The sequence below is a fragment of the Hippocampus guttulatus genome, chromosome 4, assembly GCF_054856545.1.
Source record: "Hippocampus guttulatus isolate MCC_2025c chromosome 4, RoL_Hgut_1.0, whole genome shotgun sequence".
In the NCBI taxonomy this organism is placed as follows: domain Eukaryota; kingdom Metazoa; phylum Chordata; class Actinopteri; order Syngnathiformes; family Syngnathidae; genus Hippocampus; species Hippocampus guttulatus.
This window is the reverse complement of record NC_141264.1, coordinates 18,174,181-18,201,536: the sequence shown is the minus strand read 5'-3', so window position 1 is coordinate 18,201,536 and position 27,356 is coordinate 18,174,181. Positions and strand designations below refer to the sequence as shown.

General features: G+C 42.7%; 1 protein-coding gene across 1 annotated transcript in view; it reads right to left on the bottom strand.

The window, feature by feature from the left end:
- syt7a (synaptotagmin VIIa) overlaps positions 1-27,356 on the bottom strand; it is an 83,513-nt gene that overhangs the window by 40,255 nt on the left and 15,902 nt on the right. Inside the window, exon 2 of the mRNA XM_086108401.1 lies at positions 6,663-6,766. Coding sequence (XP_085964527.1) covers positions 6,663-6,766 — 104 coding nt within the window. The remainder of the gene's footprint in view (positions 1-6,662; positions 6,767-27,356) is intronic.

Below are 27,356 nucleotides of genomic sequence, written 5' to 3'. Positions count from 1 at the left end.
TCTGCCTTCCAACACCCAGCTGTGTTTGTTTGAACGAAGACAGCAAGAGCCCGCATGCTTGCTCAATATTACACACATCGCACCACAATTAGAAAAGAGCGATCGTTGGTCTGTCAAAACATAATTGCATGTTAACCAGAATTAACGTTGAATCATACGAGTCGCACATTAACACAATCACAGACTGTGATGTGTCACTGACAATATTCGGGCTTCGGATAATGCTAATGGCTGGTCATTATCATCCTGATTCATTTTATTTAAGCTCTGCAATTATTGATTTTCACAACTATGCTGAAAGACCTCATTCTGATCCTCCTCCTGCGTCTCCCAACATCGCAGGCGATCCAAAATAAAAAAAATGTTGCTCATACAATTGATTCAATGGAGCTATGAATGTGGTCAGGTCCAATCTCGGCTGCGCTCCAAGTTATGACACGGATCAAACAGCACAGCGCTAACAGAAGCAGCAGGCAGAAGGCCTTCTGAATACCAAATAGCCACTGCTGCTGAAACAGATGTTAGCAGCACCAACACTGATGCGTTCAAATCCCACCTAACGTCAACAACATGAGGCCCCACCGCACAGAACCCGCAAATCCACAGCACCTGTCCCGCCTGATGACGTCAAATTACTTCAATCATAAGGAGTTTGAGTCATGAAGGACTGTAAAAACATTCAGTAATTTACAGATAACAGAAATACACTAGAACAGCGGTTCGATCGAACCCTTGGGGTTCGGTGAATCGGTCTCATGGGTTCGACGGAGCCTCTGCCATGGAGGTTAAACACATAGCTCTTCCATTTCCTATGTTTTTATGATTTTATGATTTTATGTCCTGTTTTTATATAATATCTCGTTTACTAATTTTTACATTGTATTTTCTTATTGTCTGTACAGTGTCCTTGGGTGGCATGAAAGGCGCTTTTAAATAAAATGCATTATTATTATTATTATTATTAAATTTTTTTTACTTTTATTTGTTTTTAATAAATGGTTTTTAATGTCTTGAATTTGTAAAAAAGGTTAAGAACCACTGCACTAGAGAGAGGAACCTTCAACTCCAAAAGCTATTATGAGCATACAAAAAAAAAAGTACCAGTAAACTATCCTCATGGCATCTTCAAAAGTCAAATTATGCCAGGACTCTGTGAATGTGTTTGACGACCATTATTGATGACAACCCTTTTGCGTTGTTTGACAGAATGTTCAAAAAATGGCTTTTAGATGCTTTACATTTTCTCATTCAGTCTGCAACACTTCAGCAATCAATCCAAGAAAGAACACGTGAGCCATAGAGGAAAAAGAAGACAAACAAGAAGACAGCTTGAGTCAGACAGCGAAGAAAAAGACGACAGACGCACATGATGGTGCTACGAAACGTGGTGGAAGGCAGCCCAGGTGGCGGCAATACACTCGTATCACGCCTAGAAAGGGGACAAAAGGGCAGAAGCGTGGGAGTGTTTCATTTTTTGAAAGATGACAGACGGGAAATTAATTCGAGATAGTTACTCAGTATACAGAGAGCATGGAAAAACTCAGCCGCAATTGGCGGCGCAGGCAAGATGTCAAAATTTGAATTGAAAATAAATATCGTTGCCGTTTTTTGAAAGCAAACTTTTTAAAACCGAGAGCTAACTTGTGGATACTGATACACACCTCTGAAATAAATGTACTCAAATCACCTTGCATTATATGTTCTTATTAATAATTAATGATATACTGTACATGTAAGCGAGATACTGATCATGTTTCTGATATCTCGCAGGAAGCACCAATAAGGAACATTTGGTTTGAGAAAAAAAAAATTCTGAAAGTGTTCAATGATCAGCTTTTCAATACTCCTTGGAAATCACAATGTCCCATCACCAGTAGGCGACCTTCAGAACAGACGCAAGGGCTACATATGTTGACCTTGGGGGCTACCCCGTGCCCATGGGTGCACTATGTTCTATGCATAAAAAATATATTCTTTGAGCATGATTGCGATGTTACCGTCATAATAAGTGGGATAGGAAATGCTAATCTGGTCCCCATACCAGCTGACATTTTCAGTGAGAGGTGGGGTAAAGCCTGTACTGGTCACAACTCAACCGCATCATAACGCATATAACCAGTGACACAAATATTCACACTTGTGGTTGACTTAGCATTTTTAATGAACTTAAAATGCAAGTTTTGAAATGTGGGCGAGCCATGTGGCCATGTGTGGAGAACATGCCGAACCCCACACTGAATTTGAAAGCTGAACTTCATACCGTGAGGCAGACAAGGCGACGACCCAATTAAAACCGCATTTCCATGAAATTAGCACCTAATGGCAGGTTGACCAGCACTATGGAATGGATCGTGTTCAACCTTTAGAGCTCCTGGAACAGGTGACAGTTTTATTTCCCGCTAACAATGTGAAAAAAAAAAACGATACCAGCCTACGCGTGCTGCCTTTAAAAAGGACACGTGCGTCAAAGTCATTCCGATAGATAGCAGTGAGTGTCAGGAAATGATGGAGGATTCAAAGGTTTACACAACAGGAAGCAATGTGCACGAAGGAGGTTGCAAGACTGATGCACACAAGGAGTTTTAAAATTTTAAAAAAACAAAACCTTTTGCACAGGTTACCAAAGCTAAAACACCGAAAGCAACACTTACTCAAAATGTCTTGTCTATTAACCGATGAATCAGAGGCAAAACTGGCACGGGCCTTCCTCGCAAGTGACACGTGAAGCTGCAGGCAAACATTTGCTTTTATGAAAGCTGACACCATCAGAGTACACTCTGACTTTGGGGGGGGAAGAAAGGTTTAGGATACTAGGATGTGATGTTCAAGGCTCGAACATTCCTCCTGCGTGAACATACAACATAACTTTTCTAAAAGGAACGCAAGACGCGTATGCAAATTACAGCCCGTTTACATTCTAATGACGAGTCCAGGGAATATCGGGCTCCTAAAGAAAAGAGATCACTAAACATGTCTTCATCTTCTGTGTCAGTAACAAGGACTGTGTGTGGCAATAGACAGAAAACCAGAAGATGCAACATACAATATTGTTTTAAACAGGCTGCTGATGATCACTAGAGGTAAAACTACATTTGACATCTTGGGTCAACACTCACAGCTGTGTGTATTTTGTACAGCAGAGGTGTCCAAACGTTTTCATCGCATTCATCAAAACGCAAGTAAGCAAGGGCCAACTTTAAAATTCTTCAACGCGCTAAATTCAGTCAAGCAAGCAATGATATGTTGGAAACATTTTCAAGTTGCTTTGGAAAATTGTAACACAGCAGCTTTCTGTTTAAGGCAATAAAGGAAATTCTTTTGGAATTAGAACATTTTTAATGTTCTGAACAGGACCCGTATCCCATCTTCACATTCCGAAAAAATGACAAGAGCAAACTCTAGTGAGCTGACCATTTTTAAAACAGGTGAGAATGATTAATGTGACGTGTTCACGAATTGGACCTTGGTGCAGCAGAATGTGGAAGAAATCATTTGCATATCCAGAAAAGCTGTTCAGAATGGGAATGGATTTATTAGTAGTAGTGGCATCTATTTTTTTCGACACCTGACTTTCTCACTCTGCCCACCTCAACCCTCTTTATTTTAGTTGAGTTTTTTTAATTCGCCTTGTGGGCCGTGTCAAATGTCATTTTTAATAAGGGCCACTAAAAAATGGATGGTAGGCCACAAAATGGCCACGGGGCCGTAGTTTGGACATATGTGTTCAAACATACTCAACAATCAGTAAACCTGCACATTGTAATGAGATCCTATAGAGAATACTGTCGATAAATTTATGATATATATTATGAGTCATGATATACATATAGCAAACCCCCACACTTATCTGGCAGGTAAAATAAGTATACTTTTACTGCTTTGGCACCACTTTATGGCCTATTGGCATCAAGGAACTACGTTGAAGTGAGTTGCGGAACTTCACCAAAACAAATGTAGTGCTTGTTGTGCATGTTGACAAAAGGAACTGTCTGCCACAGCACCGCAATATATTCAAAGGGGGGTTGCGCAACACGCCAATCACATCATTATCTAATGTAGGACACAGCCAAAATAAAACTTAAAGGGTGATGAGATCACATGAAATGGTGACAAGACTAATGTCACCAATAAATTGTTGTGCATTACTCCCATTTATCACAGTTCTACTTGCTAGTGCATGTAGCGGGAAGTGCTTAATGTGCCTTCACACCATTGAGAGGCTAACACTTCCTCAACGAAAGTGGCCGAAAGACAAAGAGCTTAATCGACATCCATGTTACTCCTCGGCCGCCGCCTCACACCGAAGCAGAGCGCGATGCACCGATGCGAGAGGAAAATACGACATCATCCTGTGCGTGCGCGTGTGCTTAGTGGGCCCGGCTCGCGAGGCCAGCGGTTCACCCGTCGCCTCCTCCAGTGGAGCCTCTGCTCTGTCGGGTTGCTGCCGCTGCTACTCCAACAGGACTGTCACAAGCTGGAAATAAGATCCATTTACAACAGTGCTACCGGAGAGGGCCGCAGGGACTTTCCAAAGAGCTGGCCGTTCGACTAGCTCACTCCGCAACAGGAAATCAAGAGCCATTCCCTGCTCCATTTCCTTCCAGGTGGACTATCTCATTTAACATGTTTCAGGGAAGAGAACAAGAAGGGACAGGATACCGCTGAGATCATTACCCTCCTGGTTTATATACGCTATAATGGTGTAATCTCGTTACAATCCCATCATGGGCGTGTCTTTTAATGCAAACATTATGTAGAGAATCTTGTTGTCTGCGCGGCCTGCTGTGATGCCGAGGCTTGCCATCTGTGCGCCATTAAGTTTCACAGCAATGCAGCGGTGAACCGGTTGACCGTTGCTCTTGTAGGATCGTTGAGTTGTTTTAAATCTCCTCGGCTACAGTATATAAGGCATTTCATATACACAAGGCAACGCAATGTGAATCTAATTCGAATAACCAAAGCTAACCCCTTGAGAATGCTAGCGACGGTTTTCATGCCTTTTTGTATTATGAGCATGATGGCATTCAGGGTACGTTGGCTTATTTACTCCAACGGTCTGTGGAGCGGCAAAATGTCCAGCCAACAAGGCAACAGACTCTTCATCCATCTGCGTGCGTCTGTGAGTAGAAAAATAAGATGCTGCTATGGAGGATAACAGCGTTTCGCCTGACTAGCTTTGGCATTTCCGATCACTGCTCGTCTTAAAAAAATCATTGATGTCAAGTCAAGTCAAGTCAAGTCAACAGTATTTATAGAGCACTTTCAAACAGCCATCGCTGCATACAAAGTGCTGTACATGGAGCAATTTAACATGCACAATAAACAGTAAGACAAATCGGTAATAAAGGCGGTAGAAAGCACCAAACAGTAAAACCAAGAACAAATCTAAGTCATGCTGAGTCGAATGCCAAAGAATACAAGTGAGTTTTGAGGAGGGTTTTGAAGATGGGCAGCGAGGAGGCTTGCCGAATGTTTAGTGGGAGGTCATTCCAGAGAGAGGGACCAGCAACAGAAAAGGCTCGATCCCCTCTGAGCCTCAGTTTAGTTCTTGGTACTTCTAATAAAGTCTGGTTCACAGACCTGAGGCGCCGGGCAGGTGTGTAGGGGCGGATGAGCTCAGAGAGGTAAGGTGGCGCGAGATTATTCAGAGATTTGAAAACAAATAAGAGGATCTTGAAAATAACTCTAAAATGAATGGGGAGCCAGTGATGTCAGTGTATAGTTCCGTGTGTGGATGCTACAAGTGAGTGTAAATGTTTCCTTAAATACAATAAAAGATTGCCTGAGACAATGAAACAGAGAAATGCTTTTTTTTTTTTTAAGTCTGCCTGTTCCGTCTTTGCAACATGATATGCTATGGAGCACAAAATCAGATGGGCCTCTTTGTTGAAGAGAAATTTGCTCAGGGCTCAGGGCTTTTTATGTATACCAGGCTGGAAAAAAAAATGCTAAAATGTTGCAAACTGCTGCACTGTGCTGAAAAAATGTCCAAGTCAACTTTGATGAATCGGTTAGGAAATAGCTTTTATCACATTAGCGCCTTTGTTCGATCAACTCTGAGTGGGTTGCGGAGCTCCAAGTTGAGTGAAAACTCACACAAAGCAAGTGAGCGGGGAAGGCATTTTTGGCATGCCGCTCAGACTGACTGATAAGGGGTTGCCTGCCTTTTAATCAATCACATTTCATAGCACATAATCACAGTGATGTGCCCTTAACAGAGGTCAGCACGCTCAATCTTTGTTGTCGTCTCACGGAGGCTGTGTCAGCACACTTGGCTAATATTGTAGCTGCTTCTGGGAATGAATTACAGTTCTGAAGCTGCCGTGGTTTTTGGAAAGTGACGCAACAGGGGACCGCATTTCAGCTTCTGTTTCATTAATTACTGTCTAACAAGCCAAAGGCTTCACTTCAATGAACATGTGTATCATTATTTTGGATTAGGGAGTCCCGTCAACGTTTGCACACATTGCTATTTCCTCCATAAATTACGCTTTAAAGATTCAAATTCCCAGCACACAGTGACATTTAAGCATCTCTGATTATTAAAGCTTTTTGCGGCACTCGAAATATGGCTGGAAGCTACACCGCGCGTGCGCGCGCGTGTAGGTGGGTGTCGGTGTGTACGTGTGTAGATGAAGGCGTGCATGGGTGCATACACTCACCAGCTTGCGTTGACACCAACCGCAGACGCCACAAAGAGCCACGAGCCAAACTGCACACACTGTCACTGCTAGGGAGACCAGGAACACACTGAGGGACACCGAGCCTGTGGGGGCGCACACACACACAAATACAGACAGGAAGAGTCAACAAGGACATTTTTGCATTCATTAGGTTACATGTGCTTACATGAACTGCAAAGTGTCTTTGAGTAAAAGTGAAAAGGTGTTCATAAATAAACATTATTATTATTAATATAGCTCAAGTCTGCTTCAAGTTGTGGCCTGTGAGTGTAGCCTTGCCTGATGCAAAGTACTGTACATACAACAATGGCAACACTTGCCTCAATAAAGTTTGGAGAGTGCCCATGCCAAATCGTTTGGTTCAAATTGTTTTTACTTGGGAAATAGTAGTAAATGAAGTACTTTAATAGAGCAATAGAGGGAGATGTAGCTTTTCTTTCCAAGGAGCTGATTGTGTACCAAGCACATGCAGAGACAATTTGGGGAGCAGGTGCTCAAACTAAAAAAATATTCCCTATCGCCAAAATGATTCAATTTGTTTAGAAACCATTTTATGTATTGTATGTTGACAAAGTCAACAATTAAGTCAAGAAAACAGCGAATAATGAAGAGAGGCAGCAATAGTTGGAATAAACAATCGACACTGTTAAAATGACTTGTTAAAATGACATTTTTTTTCTCCAAAAAACAACATTGCTGAAAAAGTGCACAAACCCTCCTCTAAATGGGGATGTGGCTGCCTTAAGAATTAAGCAATCAAATTCATGTTAAATGGGCATCAGCGCACACCGACCACCATTTAAAGAGCCGCTGATTAACACAAAAATAAATTAAGATGAAAGCATATGTACAATGGACTCAAATAAATGCACTTTCAATATTAAAACATTTTGATGACAAAGAAGGTCTTTTTTTTTTTATGTTGAAAAATATGCGCGCTTCAAAAAAAAGTGTGTGTTTTTTATCCGGGGAAAAAGGGCAGGTGCTTGGGCACCACTCGGGGGTCGGTGTGTGCATGTGCCTGTTGTGAAGCTAATGTGTGGCTCGTGAAAGGCGCATTGACAAGGTTTCATCCTAGCCAAAAACACGAGAAAGTTATTTACATTCCTGCAAGTGTTTTCTTCATTGCGTGTCAAAACAACAACCATTTCCGGGAAGCTGATTTTACATCACAGTGGCCCATCTTGCCAGACGCTGGGACAAAGCGAAGCTGCGCCTGCACCCGCCAGGTTTAATTGAAAATCAGGCGAGCACTGCTGCCATTTTAACATTCTGTCATAAGCATGCAAAAAATACAATTTCATGGGTATAAACCCCACCCCCCGCATCTCCTGTGCCGGAGCATTTCAATACCTTCCCAATACGAGCTGATGCCAGGCATCACTCTGAGGCCCATGCATCACTGTCATGTGTCACGGCTTGTTAACTGACAGGCTGAAAGCAAAGGGAGTGGCCAGGGAGGCTGACAATACAACACAGCTCATGATTGATGAGTATCCGTGGAGGCGCAGCTAGAGAGCTATCGAAGAAAAAAAACATATCTTCCACTTCTGCTCATATGTGTCTCCATGTGTGGGAGCGCTCACAAATGCACCTGAGCCACGCTGCTTTTCGAAATGAGCGGATCCACCCTGGCGTGCTATTTAACCAGCTCAAAGGCCTTTACTTCAGAACAAGGAACCAATGCCTCATTGAGCTTTGATATTTGCACAGCAGGGGGAGATGCTAATGTATTCAAATGTGTGCGTCCCTCCGAACGTTTCTTAATACCCGAATATGCGGCGATAAACAGGTGTCAGGATGCATTTCCACACCGCCGAGTGACATCCGCCTGCACTTTGCCTTCGATAAGTAGATTTGTTTTCTCCCCAGTCACTGTCTCCTCGCCTTTCCATCGCTTGCCACGGATGGTCTTTTTATCCCGTCATATATTTGTTTTCCTCTTCTTCCCCACCTCCAAGTGTCCTCTGGGAAGGGTGGAGCATGGCAAGGAGGAGAAGCGGAAGGTCAACACGTTTCATATGGAAAATCAGGATGGGATCGACACTGGATTGCACAGCTTTCCGTTGGCTTGTGGCTACAGCTTTGAGGTCACACCTGAGGCCGATTGAAGTCGGAATGAGCACACACCCACACACACAGACACACACCCACACACACAAGGAGCAGCTGGGAGACAGCAAACCGCAAACAACAGCTTGATGATGACTCGACTTCTTGCACTGCACATTCTTAGAAAAAAAAAATAACGTCACAACACAAATGGCAGCAAAATGAAGAGGGTGAAAGTTGAAAGGATGGGAAAATAGTGGCCCCTTAGATTTCAGTGAAAAGGCACTCTAGGGAAAAAAAATACTGCAAAATATACCACTCTAAAGTGTAAGGCCCCATTTTATGCAAGAATACATTCTGAAGTCTACTGAACCATTTTGCCTGGCAACTTACAGAAAAATGCAACCTGACAAATCAGGAAAATCTTCATCATGCAACAAGACACTGCCAACACAACAAAGGACTTCATCAGGGGGGAAAAAATGGAAGGCCAAGTCAATCGCTGGATCGTAACCCAAAAGAGCCTGCATTGTACTTCCTGAAGAGGAGACCGAAGGGAGGAAGCCCCCGAAACAAACAAGAACTGAAAGGGGCTGCAGTAAAGGCCTGGAAAAGCATTTCAAATGAAGAATGCAATAGTCTGATGAAGTCGATTCGTCCCAGGCTTGATGCCATTTTTGCAAGTAAAGGTTACACCACCAAATGGTATTATTCATGCATCCATCCATTCATTATCTGTGCTGCTTATCCTGCCGGAGCCTATCCCAGCCGTCTTCGGGCATCAGGCGAGGTACACCCTGAACTGGTTGCCAGCCAATCGCAAGGCACACATCATAGACAACCAACCATTCACATTCACAATCACACCCATGGACAATTCAGAGTGTTCAATTACCCTGTGATGCTTTTGGTTTTGGATAGTGGGAGGAAAACTACGCAGGCGCGGGGAGAAGATGCAAACTTCACACAGGAAGGCCGGAGCCAGAATCGAACCCTGCACCTCTGTCTGCACTGTGAGGCAGAGGTGCTAACCAGTATACCACCGTAAATATATAAACGCACATATTTACATCAGGCAAATTTTAAAGCGCTTAAAGTGGGGCCGCACAGTTCTAATGAATTAAACATATGCAGTATGTTATATTTATTAATGCAATGGATTAGGAAACCACTTCTTGAGCATGTGATTTAAAAAAATGCAGGTCAAAATAAGGATTACTTTCTTATTATAATCCCTCATTTTTATTTTCATCTCCCTTCCGATGAAAATTCCACCAAATTATGAGCCCTTCTGTAATGAATCGGTGTGCCGCAGCCAATTTATGGACTGCATCCCAAACGTCTCAATCATCCCACCCAGCATCGTTTTATGTCCTGACATCTGCCTGGCCTCTTCTTGATTAATCTTGTTCTGATCGTAAAAATGTGGTTTTAAACGTCGCGAGCATGTTGCCCCGCTCACCCGCTAATATTTATCTGCACTCAAAGAGGCTCTTAATAGGCAAAAGCTACATTGTTGTCTCCCTCAGCAGGAGAAGGTCGAAGAGGGTTCATGCTTACCGTCTGCTGTATGTCTCCATTCAAAGCGGGATTCTCCACTCACAGGTCACTAACAGTGAGTCCATTAAATGCACAACATCATCATTGGGAGCAACGGTTCTTAAATAAGAAGAGTTCGTGCAAAGTGGACCAGGAATGGAGGTTTTGTATTGTCAAGTTTTGTGAGCACCATGGCGTCCTCAAGGTCAAATAAGAGTGACGTGGAGGCGCCATGTTTTATGACGTGTCAGCTCAGGGAATAAAATGCAGCGTCCAGTCAGTATGACCGAATTTATTCATACACAATGGCATTCTGCTGCTTGCTTCATTAAAAAAAAATTGCAGTACTTGCAGCGCGTGCAACTAAATAAAGAGCAGGAAACACGCCCTGAGATGATATGCAAATCCTCAGCACTGGAGCACCATCATTGCCTGCACCGTCTTTGACTGTTTGTTTGTATGGCAGCGGGATTACGCAAATACTACGAAGCTCATTTTCATAAAACTTAAACTCAGGGAAACCTGCTTTGGGGAAAAATATCTATCTTTGTATTGTAGAAAATTTCTAAAGAAGGGCAGTTGAATTGAGAAAATGAGGCACAGGTTGGAGGTCATTGTTTAATCCTTATTGGATTACCTTTATATAAAGCACCTTTATTCACTCTTTATCAGCTTTGCAGTTTTGTTGCTAGATTTAGCAACTGTCTTTTCAAGTTAGCGACTTTTAGAATTTGTTCAGAAACTGAGTGAAATGCCAGAATGAAATAAAATTTGCCCTCCAAACAACACATTACTTTCACGGTCACCTTTATCTATAGAGTTAAATTGAACGTGTTAAGTGTGGCATTTAACTAGTTCAACAACCACCATTTTACACACACACACACACACCTACACACACACACACACATAAAGGTAGACATGACGAACAGCATCCCCAGAAAATTGGGTTGGCTATCAGCTCAGTGTGTACAAAGTCTTAATTCAACCTAGTTGATTATGTATGGAAAGGTTAGCTCTTGAATTATACTCTCTGGTTAATTTGATAGTTTATGTGATATGATTATATCATTTTAATGTTCATAGGAGTGATATCAAATGGGTCCTGCATGAGCCCACTTTCAGCAGTCAAGTGATCATTTGCAGTTAACCCTGGACAAAATAACATTTCCACTATTCTAAACTGGGGGGAGGTCATGTATGGATTTGCTCACTGAGTAATTGTGACAAGAGAGTAGAAGAGGCCATTGAGCCGTTTGATCAGAAGCTTTATAGGTTGCAGTCCTGTTGGTCTTGACAGGCACTTGTTTCCTTTAGATTTCGGTAGTCGTTTATTTTATACGCGCATAAAACAGAATCTAAATGACAGAATATGAAGGTGAGTGACGTTACAAATGAGCTTTCAAAAGTTCGCCGAAGGGAAAAATATAGTCATGCACACGGTTTCACGTGGACATTGAAAGGGTAGCAGAGGCGTAACTTGTATAAAAATATAAAACTTGCATAACACACCAGCATTGTTAAGCGTGGAAAGTCTGCGAGCGTAGCAAGCAATAGTGCGACAGTACCTGTAGGTGACGTGGCCCACATGCGGCGAGCTAAACCATGCAGAAAGGGACCACTTCTCAGGGGTAAGAGAAACTGCTAATTGGACAGGCGGATCCTGAGCACTGTCCAGTCAGCACGGCTGCCACAATGTATAACACAAAACATGGTTATGCTTTGACTGAGGAGGAAAGGGCAATGTCTCATAGCAACCGTGGTCCATATGGCTAAGGATACACTTATACTACAAAGATAGCATCAAAATGGGATTTTGCTCTTTCTTAGCGTTCTTGAAAAGTTTTATACACAGACGTCAGAATGATTTCCTGCTCGGACTCAAAAACTGAAAGGCCTGTAACATGCGACCACAGCATGATGAATGTGAAAAAGTTGATCCGACACAGTGTGGCAGATGAGCGTTCGCCGGCTAGCCTCCTAGCCAGCAGGCGAGCTAGCTAGCTAACCTCTGAACGAAAAGGTACAGGTGGTGCCACCCAGCGAGCATTTCCGGGACAGACAGGATCAAAACCAACACGGGATTTACCTTTGACCATTGCACAGAGAGGGATCCTAAAGTAAGAGATTTTAAATTAACAAAGAACAAATTTTCCAGAGGGCGTCACGGCAACCAAAACATAGCAGTGTACTTTCTTTCCAGTTCAGCTGATAGTTTTCAAATAATTAACCTTTTCAGGGACAGCAGTTACCACAGTGGACAGTTTATCACGTAATCAGATTACAGGGTGCGTGAAAGGGTTAAATTAGATTTTTTTTATACGCTGGGACAATGACATGCATGACTTTATTTCGGAAGAGTACAAGGAGTAACGATTCGATTCGGAAATCCATTTGTTACTGTCAACACGAATAACGAATCAGAACTTAGAAGGTGGGGTAGCCAAGAATTTCCAACGTGTACATGAAAATAATGGTTTTCAATTTAACAAACAACCACCCTGTGATCTGTATTCAATTTTTGCCTTTTCGGGCTCCTGACAGTCTGTAAACTAACAGGCAAAATGACAGTTCCTCTCCAGTTTCAGTTAAAATGATTTCCCTTCCACATCAACTTTCCACTGTTTGATTTGGCCCACTTACAGGTTTCTGCCTGCTGCTGCTGTTTCGGTAGTCCTAAGGTGTCACATCTACTGTGGCAGAATATGCATGCAGTCACCAAATGGTATTTACCCAGGATTTCAGACTCCTTCTGTCTGCCTTTGTGGTTTAATTAAATGCCGCAGTTACGAGCTTTTGTAGGACAGTTATCACGCAGCGCGATTGAGAGTAAACCATTTAAATGCAGTCAAGCTAAACAATTCTCCAGGTGCATAAAATAGATTTGAAGCTGTGAAATGCAGACAAAATGAATAATGGCTGCTTCCATGTGAATAATATCATTGTGACTTCAAGAGCTGAGAGGACATTTCACCCCGTGAGCACGGAGGCTTCGTGCGACGGGCACCGCAGGAGGATTTGGGGATGTTTTGTACTCATATGAGCATAAAAGCATTCACGGAATGACATATGACGGATGAGTGACGGGTGTCTGCTCAATACCCTTCATGCTCAACTGCGTGATGACAAATTTCACAGCCGGTTCAATGTCATTTTCCCACAATCCTTTAAAAGTATAGTTACCAGATAACGATTAAATTTATCAATTCATTATATTGCATGTAAGATGTATACTTTGCGCCACAGCGAGTACAATTGAAATACATGGAACCCAAATGATCAATGCTTTACACTCCTAAATTCAAAATGCTTGAGAAAAGGTGTTTAGATTGTAAAGACATGAGTGGAGAGCAGGTCTTCATTTTTAGTGCTTACACATATTTGACAATGACGTGCCATACATTTATATACCAGGAGGAAAGAAACTGAAATGAACCCCAAACACATTTCTGCAGTGTTTGTTTCATTAGCAAGTGACTATTGAGCAACGCATTTCTATCAGTATTTTCTCCACCATTTCACACTCACAATGATGACTGGAGGGCTGTGTTTTCCTTTGTCAGTATGCGCCAAAATGGTAATTAGGAGAACAAATAGGCACCTTGACGAGTTCTGAGTGGGGCTGGGCTTGGCTGTTTATCAATCGTGAAAACAAAAGGGCTGAGGAATCGAGGATACAAGTGGTCCTTTTTCTGTTTGGGTTTATGCAGTAGTAAAAAAATTATAAAAACAAAAATGTTGGAGCATATGGAATGAGGCTCGAAAGCACATGGTAAACCAACATGTGAACATTTGCGACCTTGGACAAATCATTACAAACTGACATGAATGCGCATTTCTCTACCTTTGCCAACAGTGGCAGTTGTTCGCCCCCTCAATGGGGTGCTATAAACCTGTTGGTCTGACTTGTTTTTTGGCGGTTGTGCAGTAGGTGCAGATAATCGATGCACCATTTGTAAGTGAGTAGTAGCAGTAATTGCAGTACAACTTTAGGTGTGAAATTATACAGAAAGTCCTTGAGCGCTTTTAAGTGTCTGGTGCTGAGGAATATTGATCAATGCCAATTGATCAAGTATGTACAGAGCTGGAGCTACAATGATCAGTGCGATAATACTGTTTCACAGGGGTGTGCAAGAATGCAAAAAGCCACTATAAATTTGAATGACTGTTTAGGGAGTTAATGGCGAGAGGAAAGAAACTATTTGAATGTCTGCTGGATTTGGTGCGCAGGTTTCGATGACGCTTACCTAAAAGGAGGAGCTGGAGGAGGTGGTGGGCAGGGTGTGGGGGGGTTAGTTCTTGCCAGTACTGCTCTACTGCATCTCCTTTAGGTTGCAGTCATGCAAAATAAATTGGGTAAAAAAAAAATGCTTGTACGCTGCTTCCGAAGGTTGCTTTTGGAACAAGCCCATCTGAATGCAGACCTAATGCTGCACGTACCAGGTAGCATTGTAGCCGTATTGGATAGAGGAAAGTTGTCAGGTGGCGAACACCTGTGGTGAAGAGCGACTACCCCTGTAGGCTACATACAACAAAGCGTGGCCTCCTTTCTATCCTTGAGTGCTCCCCGTGGCTCAGATGCAGCAGTCGCAGAGGCTGCGAGAGGAAGAGGGCCGCCACGCACGTCCTGTCTGCTCTCAAACGAGGAAGAAGATCCATCGCGGCTCCAGCGACAAGCTTGACTGGACTCGGATCGGAGAGACGTCATGTGACATGTCACCTATCATGGTGCCATCTTCTTATTAACACCTCTGACACTGAATGAGAAAGCAACCGCAGAGATGTGGACACATGGGAGATAGGAAGAATGTATGTGCTGTATGTGTTGAATGCAAAATGAAGAGAAAAGCCAGAGTACTGAGGTAGTGAGTAATCCAAGATTTTTAGGGACTGTTAAATGAATGATGAGATGAGCAAACTTTCTGTCTGTCACAGTATGTTGATGTTAGAATTAATAATTAGCTAGCTAGCTAGTTAGATAGCTAGATACACACACACACACACACAAAATAATTTACTTACAACTGGACCGTGGAGCAAAAGCAGCATATCAAAAGGCGCTTTTTGAGTGAATTTTGAGATCGACTGCACATTACTTTGTGACTGAATGGGAAATAACGCTCACATCTATTTCTCACCCTGGCATCTCTCATAAGGTCTTTATAAAGTATGCATGGTCTTCATCTATCACATCATCTATCAATGCCTCAGCCTCGGAAAGACTACATTAACAAGTTGGCTTGAAATAGATGACTTTCATATGAAGGCCGCAACATGTTATATAAACAACGGCAAACAGGGTGATTTGTTTTCCCGTTGGTATGAGCCTCTGCCTTCATGAAACTTGTATTCATGAAAAATTACAGTCATATATCCCACACCACTTCTTGTTATCCATCAAGATTTTAGATTAGATTCAGGATCATGATCATTGATTAAGCTTCTCACCACTGCTGGATTCAAATCCCTTGCCATCAAAAACTCTCCTACCCACTTTGCATCTCCCGAGTGTCGCAGTGGGACTAGTGGCTGGTAGCCTTTCCGGAAAATTGATCGAACTGAAGGAGCTTCTGTTCGGTGGTCCCACAGTTTAGTTATCTTATGGTGGCTTCACACGCTTACAAACAAGCCATTAGTCAACAACCCCTCTCGTGCCCTTGACTTTATTGACTTGAGTCCGCGAGGTGGCTCTTGGTACTCCGGAGATAGACGAGTGTCCATCACGGTAATGAGTCTGTGAGCTGTAAACTAAGTCACCCGTGATTCACATCCAATTACGGGCCGTAGCCTTATTTATTCGTAAAAATAAACAAAACCGATAAAATGGAATTGTACCGAACTGTTGGTTTGTTCCCCTTATGCTCGGCTTTTTAATATGTTGGGCACAACAACACCTTTAGCCCTCAGTGCAGTCATTCTCCAACTTCATATTTCCAGGGAGCATCTATGCAGCTGGAATTGATACTGTGCCTCAAAACAGATATTTCCCCTCGCCTTTTTCTATGTAGCAGAGCACACGATGTGCTTACTCCAATAGCGACTATGCTTTGGCAGGGTACATCATTTTCATTGCACGTTTACAAAAAAAAATGGGAGTTGGGCTCGTCATTTACATGACAGCTTGTGGTGTGAATTGAACCAAAGAAGCAAATGCTAGTGTTCAATTCCTTCGATGACCAGTTGCCTTTTTTTTATGGAGGCAACCATTGGGGAGAAGTCAACCCTTGATTCCACCTTGCACATTCATCAGTTTGCGTTAAAGCACTTGTTCCAGTACAACGGGATATTCAGATGTCACACATGATGTGATACTGGGTTTGATTTGTTTATGCATTTACAAAAAACATTCAGAATGAGATCAGAACGGTACATTTACCGTTTTTCGGATTACACGTCGCTCCAGATTATAACTCGCACCAGCCAAAAAATGCATAATTAAGAAGGAAAAAACATATATAAATCGCACTGGAGTATAAATCGCATTTTTGGGGGAAATTTATTTGATAAAATCCAACACCGAAAACATACCTCATCTTGAAAGGCAATTGAAAATAAAAATAAAATGGAGAGCAACAGGCTGAATAAGTGTACAGTATACTAACGTTACATTACTGACATGCCTGGTAATGTCAGTCACGACGTAACAATATTAAGAGTTATTCGGATAACTCTAGCAGAAAGAATACGCTAACAAGTTTACCAAACTATCGGTTTCACTCCAAATCACTAAATCCAATGAAATCTTCATCCTCTGTGTCACTTTTATACAACTCCTCCAACTCGGGAGGTAGACGATGCGCCGCTTCCTCTTCTATGTCAGACTCATCGTCGATTTATCAACACAGGCCGAGAGCGCCCTTTTGTGGTTTAATGTGAAAATAACATGTGAAATGACATAGTCATGTGTTAATAATTTCACACATAAGTCGCTCTAGATTATAAGTCGCACCCCCGGCCAAACTATGAAAAAAACTGCGATTTATAGACCGGAAAATACGGTACGTGGACTAATTTGATGATTCACTAAGACAAGTCCCTAAAAAATTGTAAATATGTCTTCTAAATTGGACACACCACAGAGAACAATGTCATCAACCCTGCGAGTTAAAATTATTAAGTATTGTCGCACGGCTGTCATTGGGAGGTGCTACTGCACAATGGTGCGGAAAGTCTTTTGATCCTTACATGTCATGTCTTTGTTCATTGTGAGTACTATTGCAGTACGAGTGTAGCCTGTACAACCAGAGACGAAAAACGATTATTCTGATTCTGAGAGCCCTGACAGCTATTGTTGTCTGAAAGTGACGTCACACGTCTGGGTTTGTCGCTTGTCGGGATCTCACTTAGGGAAGATTATTACTTCTTTTTTTCTTTTTTTTTAACAAAAGAATTATTATTTATTTATTTATTTATTCCTTTTGTTTGATTACTTGTGAAATAAAAAAAATATTTCATTTGGGATTTTCTAAAATTGGGCGGCCCGGTAGTCCAGTGGTTAGCACGTCAGCTTCACAGTGCAGAGGTTCGATTCCAGCTCTGCCCTCCCTGCGTGGAGTTTGCATGTTCTCCCCGGGCCTGCGTGGGTTTTCTCCGGGTGCTCCGGTTTCCTCCCACATTCCAAAAACATGCATGGCTGATTGGACGCTCTAAATTGTCCCTAGGTGTGAGTGTGGGTGTGGATGGTTGTTCGTCTCTGTGTGCCCTGCGATTGGCTGGCAACTGATTCAGGGTGTCCCCCGCCTACTGCCCGAAGATGGCTGGGATAGGCTCCAGCACCCCCCGCGACCCTAGTGAGGATCAAGCGGTTCGGAAAATGGATGGATTTTCTAAAATTACCTCTCACTTCATACTCATACGTCACTTTTAAATTGGACAGCATGCAATTTTGACAAACTATGTTACGACAAGTGAAACGATGGCAGTTTCAGCCGACTGGCGTTTTACAATTATACATTTCCGATGTACTATACACGTTACTTATATGACAATGAAGATTGCCGTTATCCACGTGTCCCATTAGCCCGAGGCAGAAAGCAGTCTGCTCTCTCTGACAAGGTAGGTGGCCTCCTCTAAGCCGATGCCTCACGGGAGCAAGTGTGGAGCATGCACAGATTGTCTTGAAGGTGTTTTCATACCAGCACCCTTTAGTCTGTTTTAACTGAGCTTGAGTTCCTTTTTTACCCCTTGGTGCTATTCATTTGCTCAAGCGTGAACATAATAATTGAACTCTGGTGCGAAGAAAATCAACCCGGTGGTTGATGTACGGTCACGGTACAAACGGGCGTAATTTAGTGGTGCTGAGTAAACTTTCAATTACAAAAAGCTTTCTCTCGCTCTCTTTCTTTTTTTTTCTCTCTCTGGCCTTGAACAGGGGGAGCATGCAGTATGACTCCTTTTTTTTTTCGATTTAAGTGAAATTTCTACACTCTATTCCTCGAGTTTATTCTTGTGTATGCCTCCCGCTTGTAGTTCATCAAGCTATGTTGGGGAGCCACTGCGTGCGCAGGTAAACATGCTCTAATCCATTTGCGACAGTTTTGCTCTTGCATTTGTAGTTGTGAGACGGCAAAAAGAAAGTATTAAGGGCAGCTATCGCCATTGCCCTCGCCTGCACATGCAAATATTCAAAGGTTTGCATTCATTTCGTCAAGCGTATTTTGTTACACTTCACCCCCTTTTATTCAAAGTTGGTTACACTGAAGCCTTCCCTTTACCATCCGAGTTGTGGGGACGTATGATCGCGCGCACTAATAAACATGTTTTTAACGCTTGAGTTGCGTAAACATGAGAGGGTGCCATGTGTGCTTAGTGATGTTAAGGCCTTAAAAAAAGTGGAGGGACAAACAAATCAAGCGGAAAGAGTAGGAGCGGTGGAAGGGGACTTAACCGTAATGCTGTGGAGGAGCAATTATAAGCATACAAGCCTTCGAGCCCCCGTGTGCCCACATCATCAGCTCAGTGCTGGGGACATAAACCAAGACAAAGCGGTCTCCGATGCTCCAGATGTATTATGTGGGTGGGCATTATAAAATCTAATCTGAGTCTATTGTATCTTCCGAAGCATACGGAGCAGCTGAATGCCTTCACGCTATTTGTGTTATGCGTGTGCTTTTGTGCTCGTGTATATGTGCTTTTGTATGCTACGGGCTTTGTTTTTTTTCCCCCCTCTTTGTCCAATTTCCATCTCTCCTCGTCACACTCTAGTGTCCTCTCTCCTTCAAAAGTGGCAAAACAATTATTGAGAGTGTAATTAAAGTATTGGCAGGACAAGTGCAACTGTAATTGAATGACAGCTAAATGACAGTGAGGCAGCCTCGTCCCGCACTTTCAGTTATGTTTTTTTTTTTAATCTCATCAACTGCCTTTGCGAACTGCAAGAGAATTCCATCCATCCATCCATCCATTTTCCGAACCGCTTGATCCTCACTAGGGTCGCGGGGGGTGCTGGAGCCTATCCCAGCCATCTCCGGGCAGTAGGCGGGGGACACCCTGAATCAGTTGCCAGCCAATCGCAGGGCACACAGAGACGAACAACCATCCACGCCCACACTTACACCTAGGGACAACAAGAGAATTCACAAACACACAAACTTTCACACATGCACCGGCCACCAGACAGGATGTACTCATCCTGAATGGGGGAACAATACTTGGAGCGCTTCACCTGCGTTTTTTTTTTTTTGCTTTCAATTAAATTTCCGCTTGTAAACGATTATTTTTACGACCTGTCTATACCAGCCAAGAAAAACAAAACACCCTCATTATGCTTAATGTTGAACTACTGACTTTGCCACAACCCAATTCAGACTCCATTAAAACCCATTCAAACTCTGACCTCATGGCACCATTTCGGTCTTCTTTTTCAACACGCCTCGCTTAGTTTACCTTTTCATTATTTCGATCAAGCTCTCTTAATGTAGTTTGTCCACTTGTGGTTCTTTTCATTGGGGAGAGGAAACATTGGGTGGGACGATGCAGAAACAGAGGCTCCTACATGTAAAAGATTCAAAGTCCATTTCCACCTTTCAGTGGCCAGATTTGTGTTGCATATCCAATCCAGCAGAACATCATCTTTTGCTTCTGCTTGTTAGTCTAAAAAGGCATAAACGGTTGCGCCCTTTGCCTGTATTGCCATTCTGAGCCTCCTCGCATTATAATTTAGTAGAACTTCATATGAAGGTGAAAGCAAACAACTGACATTTAGGCGGCAAATCGAAATAAAACATCCGTAAATCAGTGCAGCGTGTTTGAACAGGCACCGTTGCTGCTGGGAGATAGAGTCAAACGCCCTCGCGGTCATGCAAATTGGATTTCAACCGACATTTTTGCTCAACGAAGTAGTGCACGCCCATGTGTTTATCAACAATCGGTTCAGCACAATCCCAATCCCAAGATAAAATACGTCTTGATATGTCGTCTCGACAGTTGATAAATATTCCTATGAAGGCGATGGTTTGAACGGGAAATCAATTGTTTCGCATGCTTTCAGGCAAGGCGAGGAAAATATGTCCAATTGCTGCAATTTGCTGGTCATGTTGATTAGGGTGATTTACTCCTAAATTTTTGAGCGAAAACGTCGGCTCACCTGCAGTCATAACATTTGTCAGTCCCCCGGTAGTCTTGGCGGCTCGCACACAGGGGGAGGATCCGCGCAAGCTTACAAGTGTGGCAAGTAAGTGGGGGGGGGGGGGGGGGGGGGCGTTGAAAGGTGACTGCGGAAGGCGTAATTGTTGTGATCCTGTCTTTGTGTCAACAACAGCATGCTTTAGAACTATAATTTACACTGTCAAGAGTTGCAGCAGAAGAATGGACTAACTTCACAACAGACTGCATTAGATTTGTTCAGCGGCCGTTGCTCAAATTAGATGGAACGGAGAATCCCATCTCTCTGGTGGCCTCCTTTGTTTCCCCCAGACGACCTCTCGTCTATCAGAGGTGAACCTGCACAATAGTGCTGCTGATCTCGTTCCCTTAAGCCGAGTGAGGGGAAAGGCTCTGGGGAGGAAACTACATTGGTTTAGCGGCACCTGTTTTTAGTCTCCTTCTGGCCGGGCGGGACCAAAAATAACCCTCATTAGCATTGGCCAGTGTCAACGGAAGGACAAATCAAAGTAATGAAATATCTTCCATTACCTCCACTGCCAGTGTTAAAAAAGTAACAAAGTACAAATAGGATATTTTGTAGGTATCAATACTGGTGTACTGTATTTATTTTTCTGATTGCTTTTTAGTTGCTGGGGACTTACAGGGTGGATTAAAAAAACAAAAAAAACAGAGAGAACAACATCCAACAAAGATAACTGCAACAGAAACACAGGAGCAAGGAATTCCCCAACCATGGGCTAATTTAAGAGATTTGTTGGATGTTGTCAGCTCTAAGAATAACTCGTGGGGAATGCTTTGTGTCTTGAGCTATATCCCAAGAGCCACCAGTTTCTGGTGTTCAAAGGCTCTCTGTCAAATCTGAAAAGGAAAAAAAAAAAAGACTTTTTATTATTTTTATTTTTTATTTTTTTGCTGTTGTGAGCATCAGCAAAATGATCTGCCTGAAAAAATAAATATTCAGCCCTCTCTGGGCCCATCTTTGCCTACAGCATGATTTTTAATAAACCACCGTACAGAGGGGGGAAAACAATATTGTACACAAAAAAAAAAACCCATAAAAATAACACTTCAAACCCATTCGGTGTCATCGTAACACTCCATTATGAATAAGGTGTTTTCCTGGGTCAATAAGGTAACAGGTCAACAAAAGGCTCTTTAAATGAATATGATGGAAGTGATTTTTTGCAAAGTACCCCTTTTATATAAAGGTGTTGAATCAGCACTTCTACTTTTACCTTGATTTTTTTTTATACAATTATCTGTACTACTACTATTGATTATAATAATAATTCGATAGAACTGGGACCTCGCAGCGGTCACTGCAAGGTCTCCGAAAAAGAAGCAAGGGGAGAAGAGGGCATCACTTAAAAGTAAAAGTGTGTTTTAAGAAGTGTTTTAAAAGTTCGAGGCTTGACTGAACATAAAAGCAATATATAATTGTTTTACCTTCACCGATGTATTGGTTTTAGCGTGTTTTGCTCAATAAAGTGAAGGTGAAGAATGTCCAAGTGGCATTTTTCTGTATGCGGCACATCGAAGTAAAAGTTTGGACAACCCCGATGTAGTACATCGTCTGCACCTAGCTTACAAATAGTCTTCATCCAACAAATAACATTAAAAATTGATGACACCATTTAACATGCGAGCTATTCTCCGGAATGAAGTTTTTGACTTAGCCCACAGCGAGTGCTATAAAAACAGCATTTGCTCTCCAAAAGCACACACAGGCCCTCGCCGCCACTGTCTGTTGCTTGACTGCCCATTGATGTGTTTGCTTGTAGAACTGTCAACAATTTACAGCGGCGTAACACCCAGCAGACTGAGACTTATTGACGACGACGCGCAGCTGCTGGCTCTCATCAGGATGGAGTCGGTGGCTCATGGGAAATATAGTTTTCTTCTTGTGACTTTCACTGTGCCAAGACGCAGACTGTAATTTTCCCTTTGCATTAAACTCAATTATACGGCACCGGGGAACATTTTAGCCGACTTAATTCCTACTCACAAGTATATTAATGGAAACTCTTATGGCGCTAGCATGATTGCGACACTGGCATAGTTGCGTGGCAGAATGGCGACATTACCTACATTACCAAGAGGGATGTCACGGTTTGTCACATCCCTGAATACGGCAGTGTGCTGGCAAAGAATAAATGACAGGTCTGGTTGCCGCCATTACACAAATCATGACCAAGACGTCATTTGGCTAACTATTGCAGGCATAGCTGAGGCGAATAATAGGAGTGCGAAGCTAATCTGAAGATATGATAGCCAGAAAGAAGAGATGTTGGTTCCTAGTAACAATCAGACAACGTCCCTACTGCAGATAGGATGTTTAATTTCGTTTCCTTGAAGGACCGCGGGTAAACTAAATCAATATTTCAATAATATTCTTAATGAGATGGAGGCAAAATAATATTTCCGTTGTTGTTGTTTCCCAAGGTGATTCCAGACGTGAATAGTTACTTCTACACAAGAACAAAATTAATAGAGAATGCAAACTCAGCAATGTTGTTTCTACAGTGTAGTGAGCGAAGAGGGCCATGACCTCCACCTTGGCGAGACCAAGGAACCATCACACTACCACACGCCACAACATTGACGACCAGCTTCTTCGGATCCAGAGTCAACACTTCACTTGCGTCTTACAAGGAAGGGGAATTCCTATGGAGTACAATCCAGTCCAAATTCTGGATATAGAGGACTGTGGGTTTGGAAGACAGAATCCATTTATCAAATGAGAAAAGCCATCTTTAAGGGGTTAAGGCATCACCTATCATCTGCCTGTTGCAAGATCCTGACATCCCTCCCTCCAAAAATTGTCTTGTTCCACGGGAAGAATGGCTGAGGTTTTTTTGTTTTGTTTTGTTTTGTTTTTGCCACCAGCTGCGTAAACGACCGCTTGATATGCAGCACAGACACCAGCCATGCTGGGCAACAACAATACCCTTTTGTGACCACCCCCAGGAGACTCACCCACAGAGTCATAAATAGACACACTCCACACCTAAAAAATTGGGACTGAAGAAGCCATTTGGATTAAAGGTCAAACGTATTCAAGAGAACAGAAAAGTCAAGTTGCCTTGATTCAACCTTTGCGGATGACCATGACCTGGATGACTGACAAGCTAAGCAAAGGTTGTAACAAGATTAACCTGTGAAAGGCAGCATGAAGCCACAGGGCAAAAAATACAAAGAAGAAAGAGTAGTGACAGAGACAGAAGCAGCTTTTCCAGCACCTCCATTGCGTTGTCAACTCTCATTCTTGGCATTTTTACTTTGGTGAATCCTTTCCTGTACCAATAATGATAACCTGTAACCTGACAAAATGATAAGCTGTCCACTGTAATAACCGCTGTCCCTGAAAGGATTGATGACTTGATGGACAAGATATCCAGACATTCAACAAAACTAGTTACTCTTCCGTTCCAATTACAGGTCGCTTCCTATCGTTCCATTTCATGACACACTCGCAGAGTTTCTGGATTGGCCAACCTGAGTTGACCACACACACACAATTGCAATCAGAAATACCCCCCCAAAAAACTCAAAAATCATTCTTCACAGTACAGGATAATCACTCGGGGGTAATCATTTAGAGACAACTGATTACATTTAGAGACAACTGATGACAGGGCCTTTGCTGACTTTCATCTGTAAGGAAAGAAAATTCAGCTTGATGATTGGGATGTACATACTGTAGCCCGCCGAATACAATCAGAGACGGACAGCGCGATCTGAAAAAGAAAGACAAGCTAAAGTGCTGCAAAAGAATACATTGCAACTTCTGGCGACATGTGCGCACCTCCAACTAACGAGCACACTAATGTGGAGTGAGTAATGGTCTTGTTTTTCCATTGTTTGTGTTTTGTTTTGTTTTTTCATTTTACTCTCAGCTCTGTTGAGAGCTGGCCGCACTGCCCAGGGCACACGCATGCTAAATTGCCACAAAGCACCTCGCTGGTACCACGCACATTATTTATTGCGATTGGAATGGAAAAACAAAGAGGCAGACCTAACCTGATCAATTTTGATTCATGAACTGTCTTCAGGAGACCTATAGCTCCCTTCATGTGTCAGGGCCCAGATGGAGGAGGCTCAGAGTAACGAATGCTAAAAGGCAGCCTCTCAGCCTCGTCTCGATGAGGTTTGTTAAATTACCAAAAGGACAAACGGGGCGCTTGAGCTATTTGTATGCAACCTGACCTTTAAGACGATTGAGGTGCTCTCGAGAGAACAAACCGATCCAGGAAAAGCTTCCAAACTGAACTGGAACAATACACTTTAGTTCTTGTCAACACTTCTTTCTTTCCTCTTTAAATTGGCTTGCCTAAAAATTCAGAAAGAGGGATTTAAAATAAATGAAAGTATAACTCATAATTAAAGCCAAAGGTTTGCATTTTCAGTGCCAATGATGACCATCCACATCTACATAATGAAACAAGCTCACGTTAGAGACATTTAAGAGCGTCCAAGGAGAAATGCCGATACAACTTATTCTTATCTCTCACAGTATAGAATCAGATGTTGATAATGTCAACCGAAGAACCTATGGGTGTCTGTAAATCTTATTTGTTTTTGTTCTTCCTCCTGAAGAACTTTTGATAATGAATTTATTTTAAAACGACAGCTGACAATCAAGGACAAGTGAGTGTGACTGACACAGGAAAGTCAAAAATTGGATAGTCAATCCAGCTGTTCCCGCTCACGACATCATAGTTCTGTTACACAGCCGTCATCATTCTTGATATGAAACTGAACGCGAGACATCCATAGTGGTTTATAGAGGGTGCCGTCAAGTGGCCTCGTACAGGCGCCATTCAAGCTAGCACCGACAAAAATAAAGGCATTGGAAACATCGTGACCTTTGTATAATCCTCACGTTAAATACAAACAAATCATTTCTTGTCAGTGGACTGCTCGTTTGGTTCGTCTTTATTTTGTTACGTCTTGTATTGTAATTCAAATGTGAAAAAATATAGCCAAACAGAGGCCTAACCTGGTTATGGTCACCCGCAAAGGTTGAATCAAGGCAATTTGACTCTTCTGTTTTGTTGAAAACGTTTCACCTTTCATCCAAATGACTTCTTCTGTCCCAAATTTATGATTCTTAAGAGTATACGCTTAAAACCACGACATCCAAGACACAATAAACCAATAATAATGAGTGCGATATCACTCACAGCACTGAAATAAATATCAGATCAGTCATATCATACATGTGAACTAAAACACACCACTCCACTTTAAACATCAGCTAATGGCTCAGCTTTGCACACATCCCCGGCAGTTATCTAATGGCTACGTGTGAAGTGGTTACCACTGCATCATTTCAAAAGACTAATTGATGCGCAAATGAAATGTAAAACACGATGTGTGTGCGTGTGTGTGCGTGTGTATGCGTGTGTGTGCGCGCGTACATGTGTGCCTCTATGGGAATTGTACCGCGGACAGCCTCTGCTATTCCAAGCATCTCTAAGGGATCCCTCACAGTCTTGGAGGTTAGGACCTGAGACAACGGGGTTGGTGGTTCAGAGGAGTCCACAAGGGACCTTGGTACACATGTGTTCGTGGACTGGTGAAATGACAAGTGTCACTTCCACTGCATTTCTGGCTGATTACTGTATGGTTGAATGGTTGAGTGGTCACAAACACATGATGTAATAATGTGTGCGGGGAGGGGTCTGGAGCATCTCCTCCATCTGGTCCAGTTGGATTATGCAAACCTTGACTCAAAACGCAGCAACCAAAATAGGTTTAGACAGACCGGAGGAGGGAAAAAACATTCAGGGGGACTGCTCGCGTGCCCTACCTAAAGGCTATGCTAGCTGCAGGCTGACAGGCTTTATTGTGTGGGGAGGAGGACGAGGGGTCCGCGCGTATGGTTGGCTGCGTTAGCCACTTCAAGAGGACGATGACGTTGGCTAGCAGGCCAACCGTTGCTCACGGCTCTTCACCGTGCAGCTCGAAAAATGACTAGGCAGGACTTTCTCAATTGCTCACGTGTCTAATTTCCCCTTTTAAGAACATCGCTGCACGTTGTCAGCAATGCTTGGCAAGAAGGTTAGGGCTAGTGTTGGAATAGCTCTGCATTTTTCATTATACAGGAAAGTAATCCCTCGCCACTTTCCACTTCACCTTTTGTGGCTCCAGTGCTTTGCGTGTTTTTACTAAATACTGTATTCATTAAAAAATAAAAATAATGCCTGTACTGTACTGTATAAATCGTGTTTAGACATGTATACATGTTGGTGCCCACATACACGTACACGTAAATTTTTGGGGCGGGTGCAAATCCAACGTCCCGGTTTTCACCTTCGTAGGGGGTTTCTGGTCCCCATTAACCGCGTAAAACAAGGGATTACTATGGCTAGTTTTTACTTAGTTTTGAATTGTGGTTATTGAATTCAGTGAGTTTTAATACGTTTTTAGAGCAAGTGTGTTTTTATTTTTGGGAAAATGCTTAGTTCTTGCAAG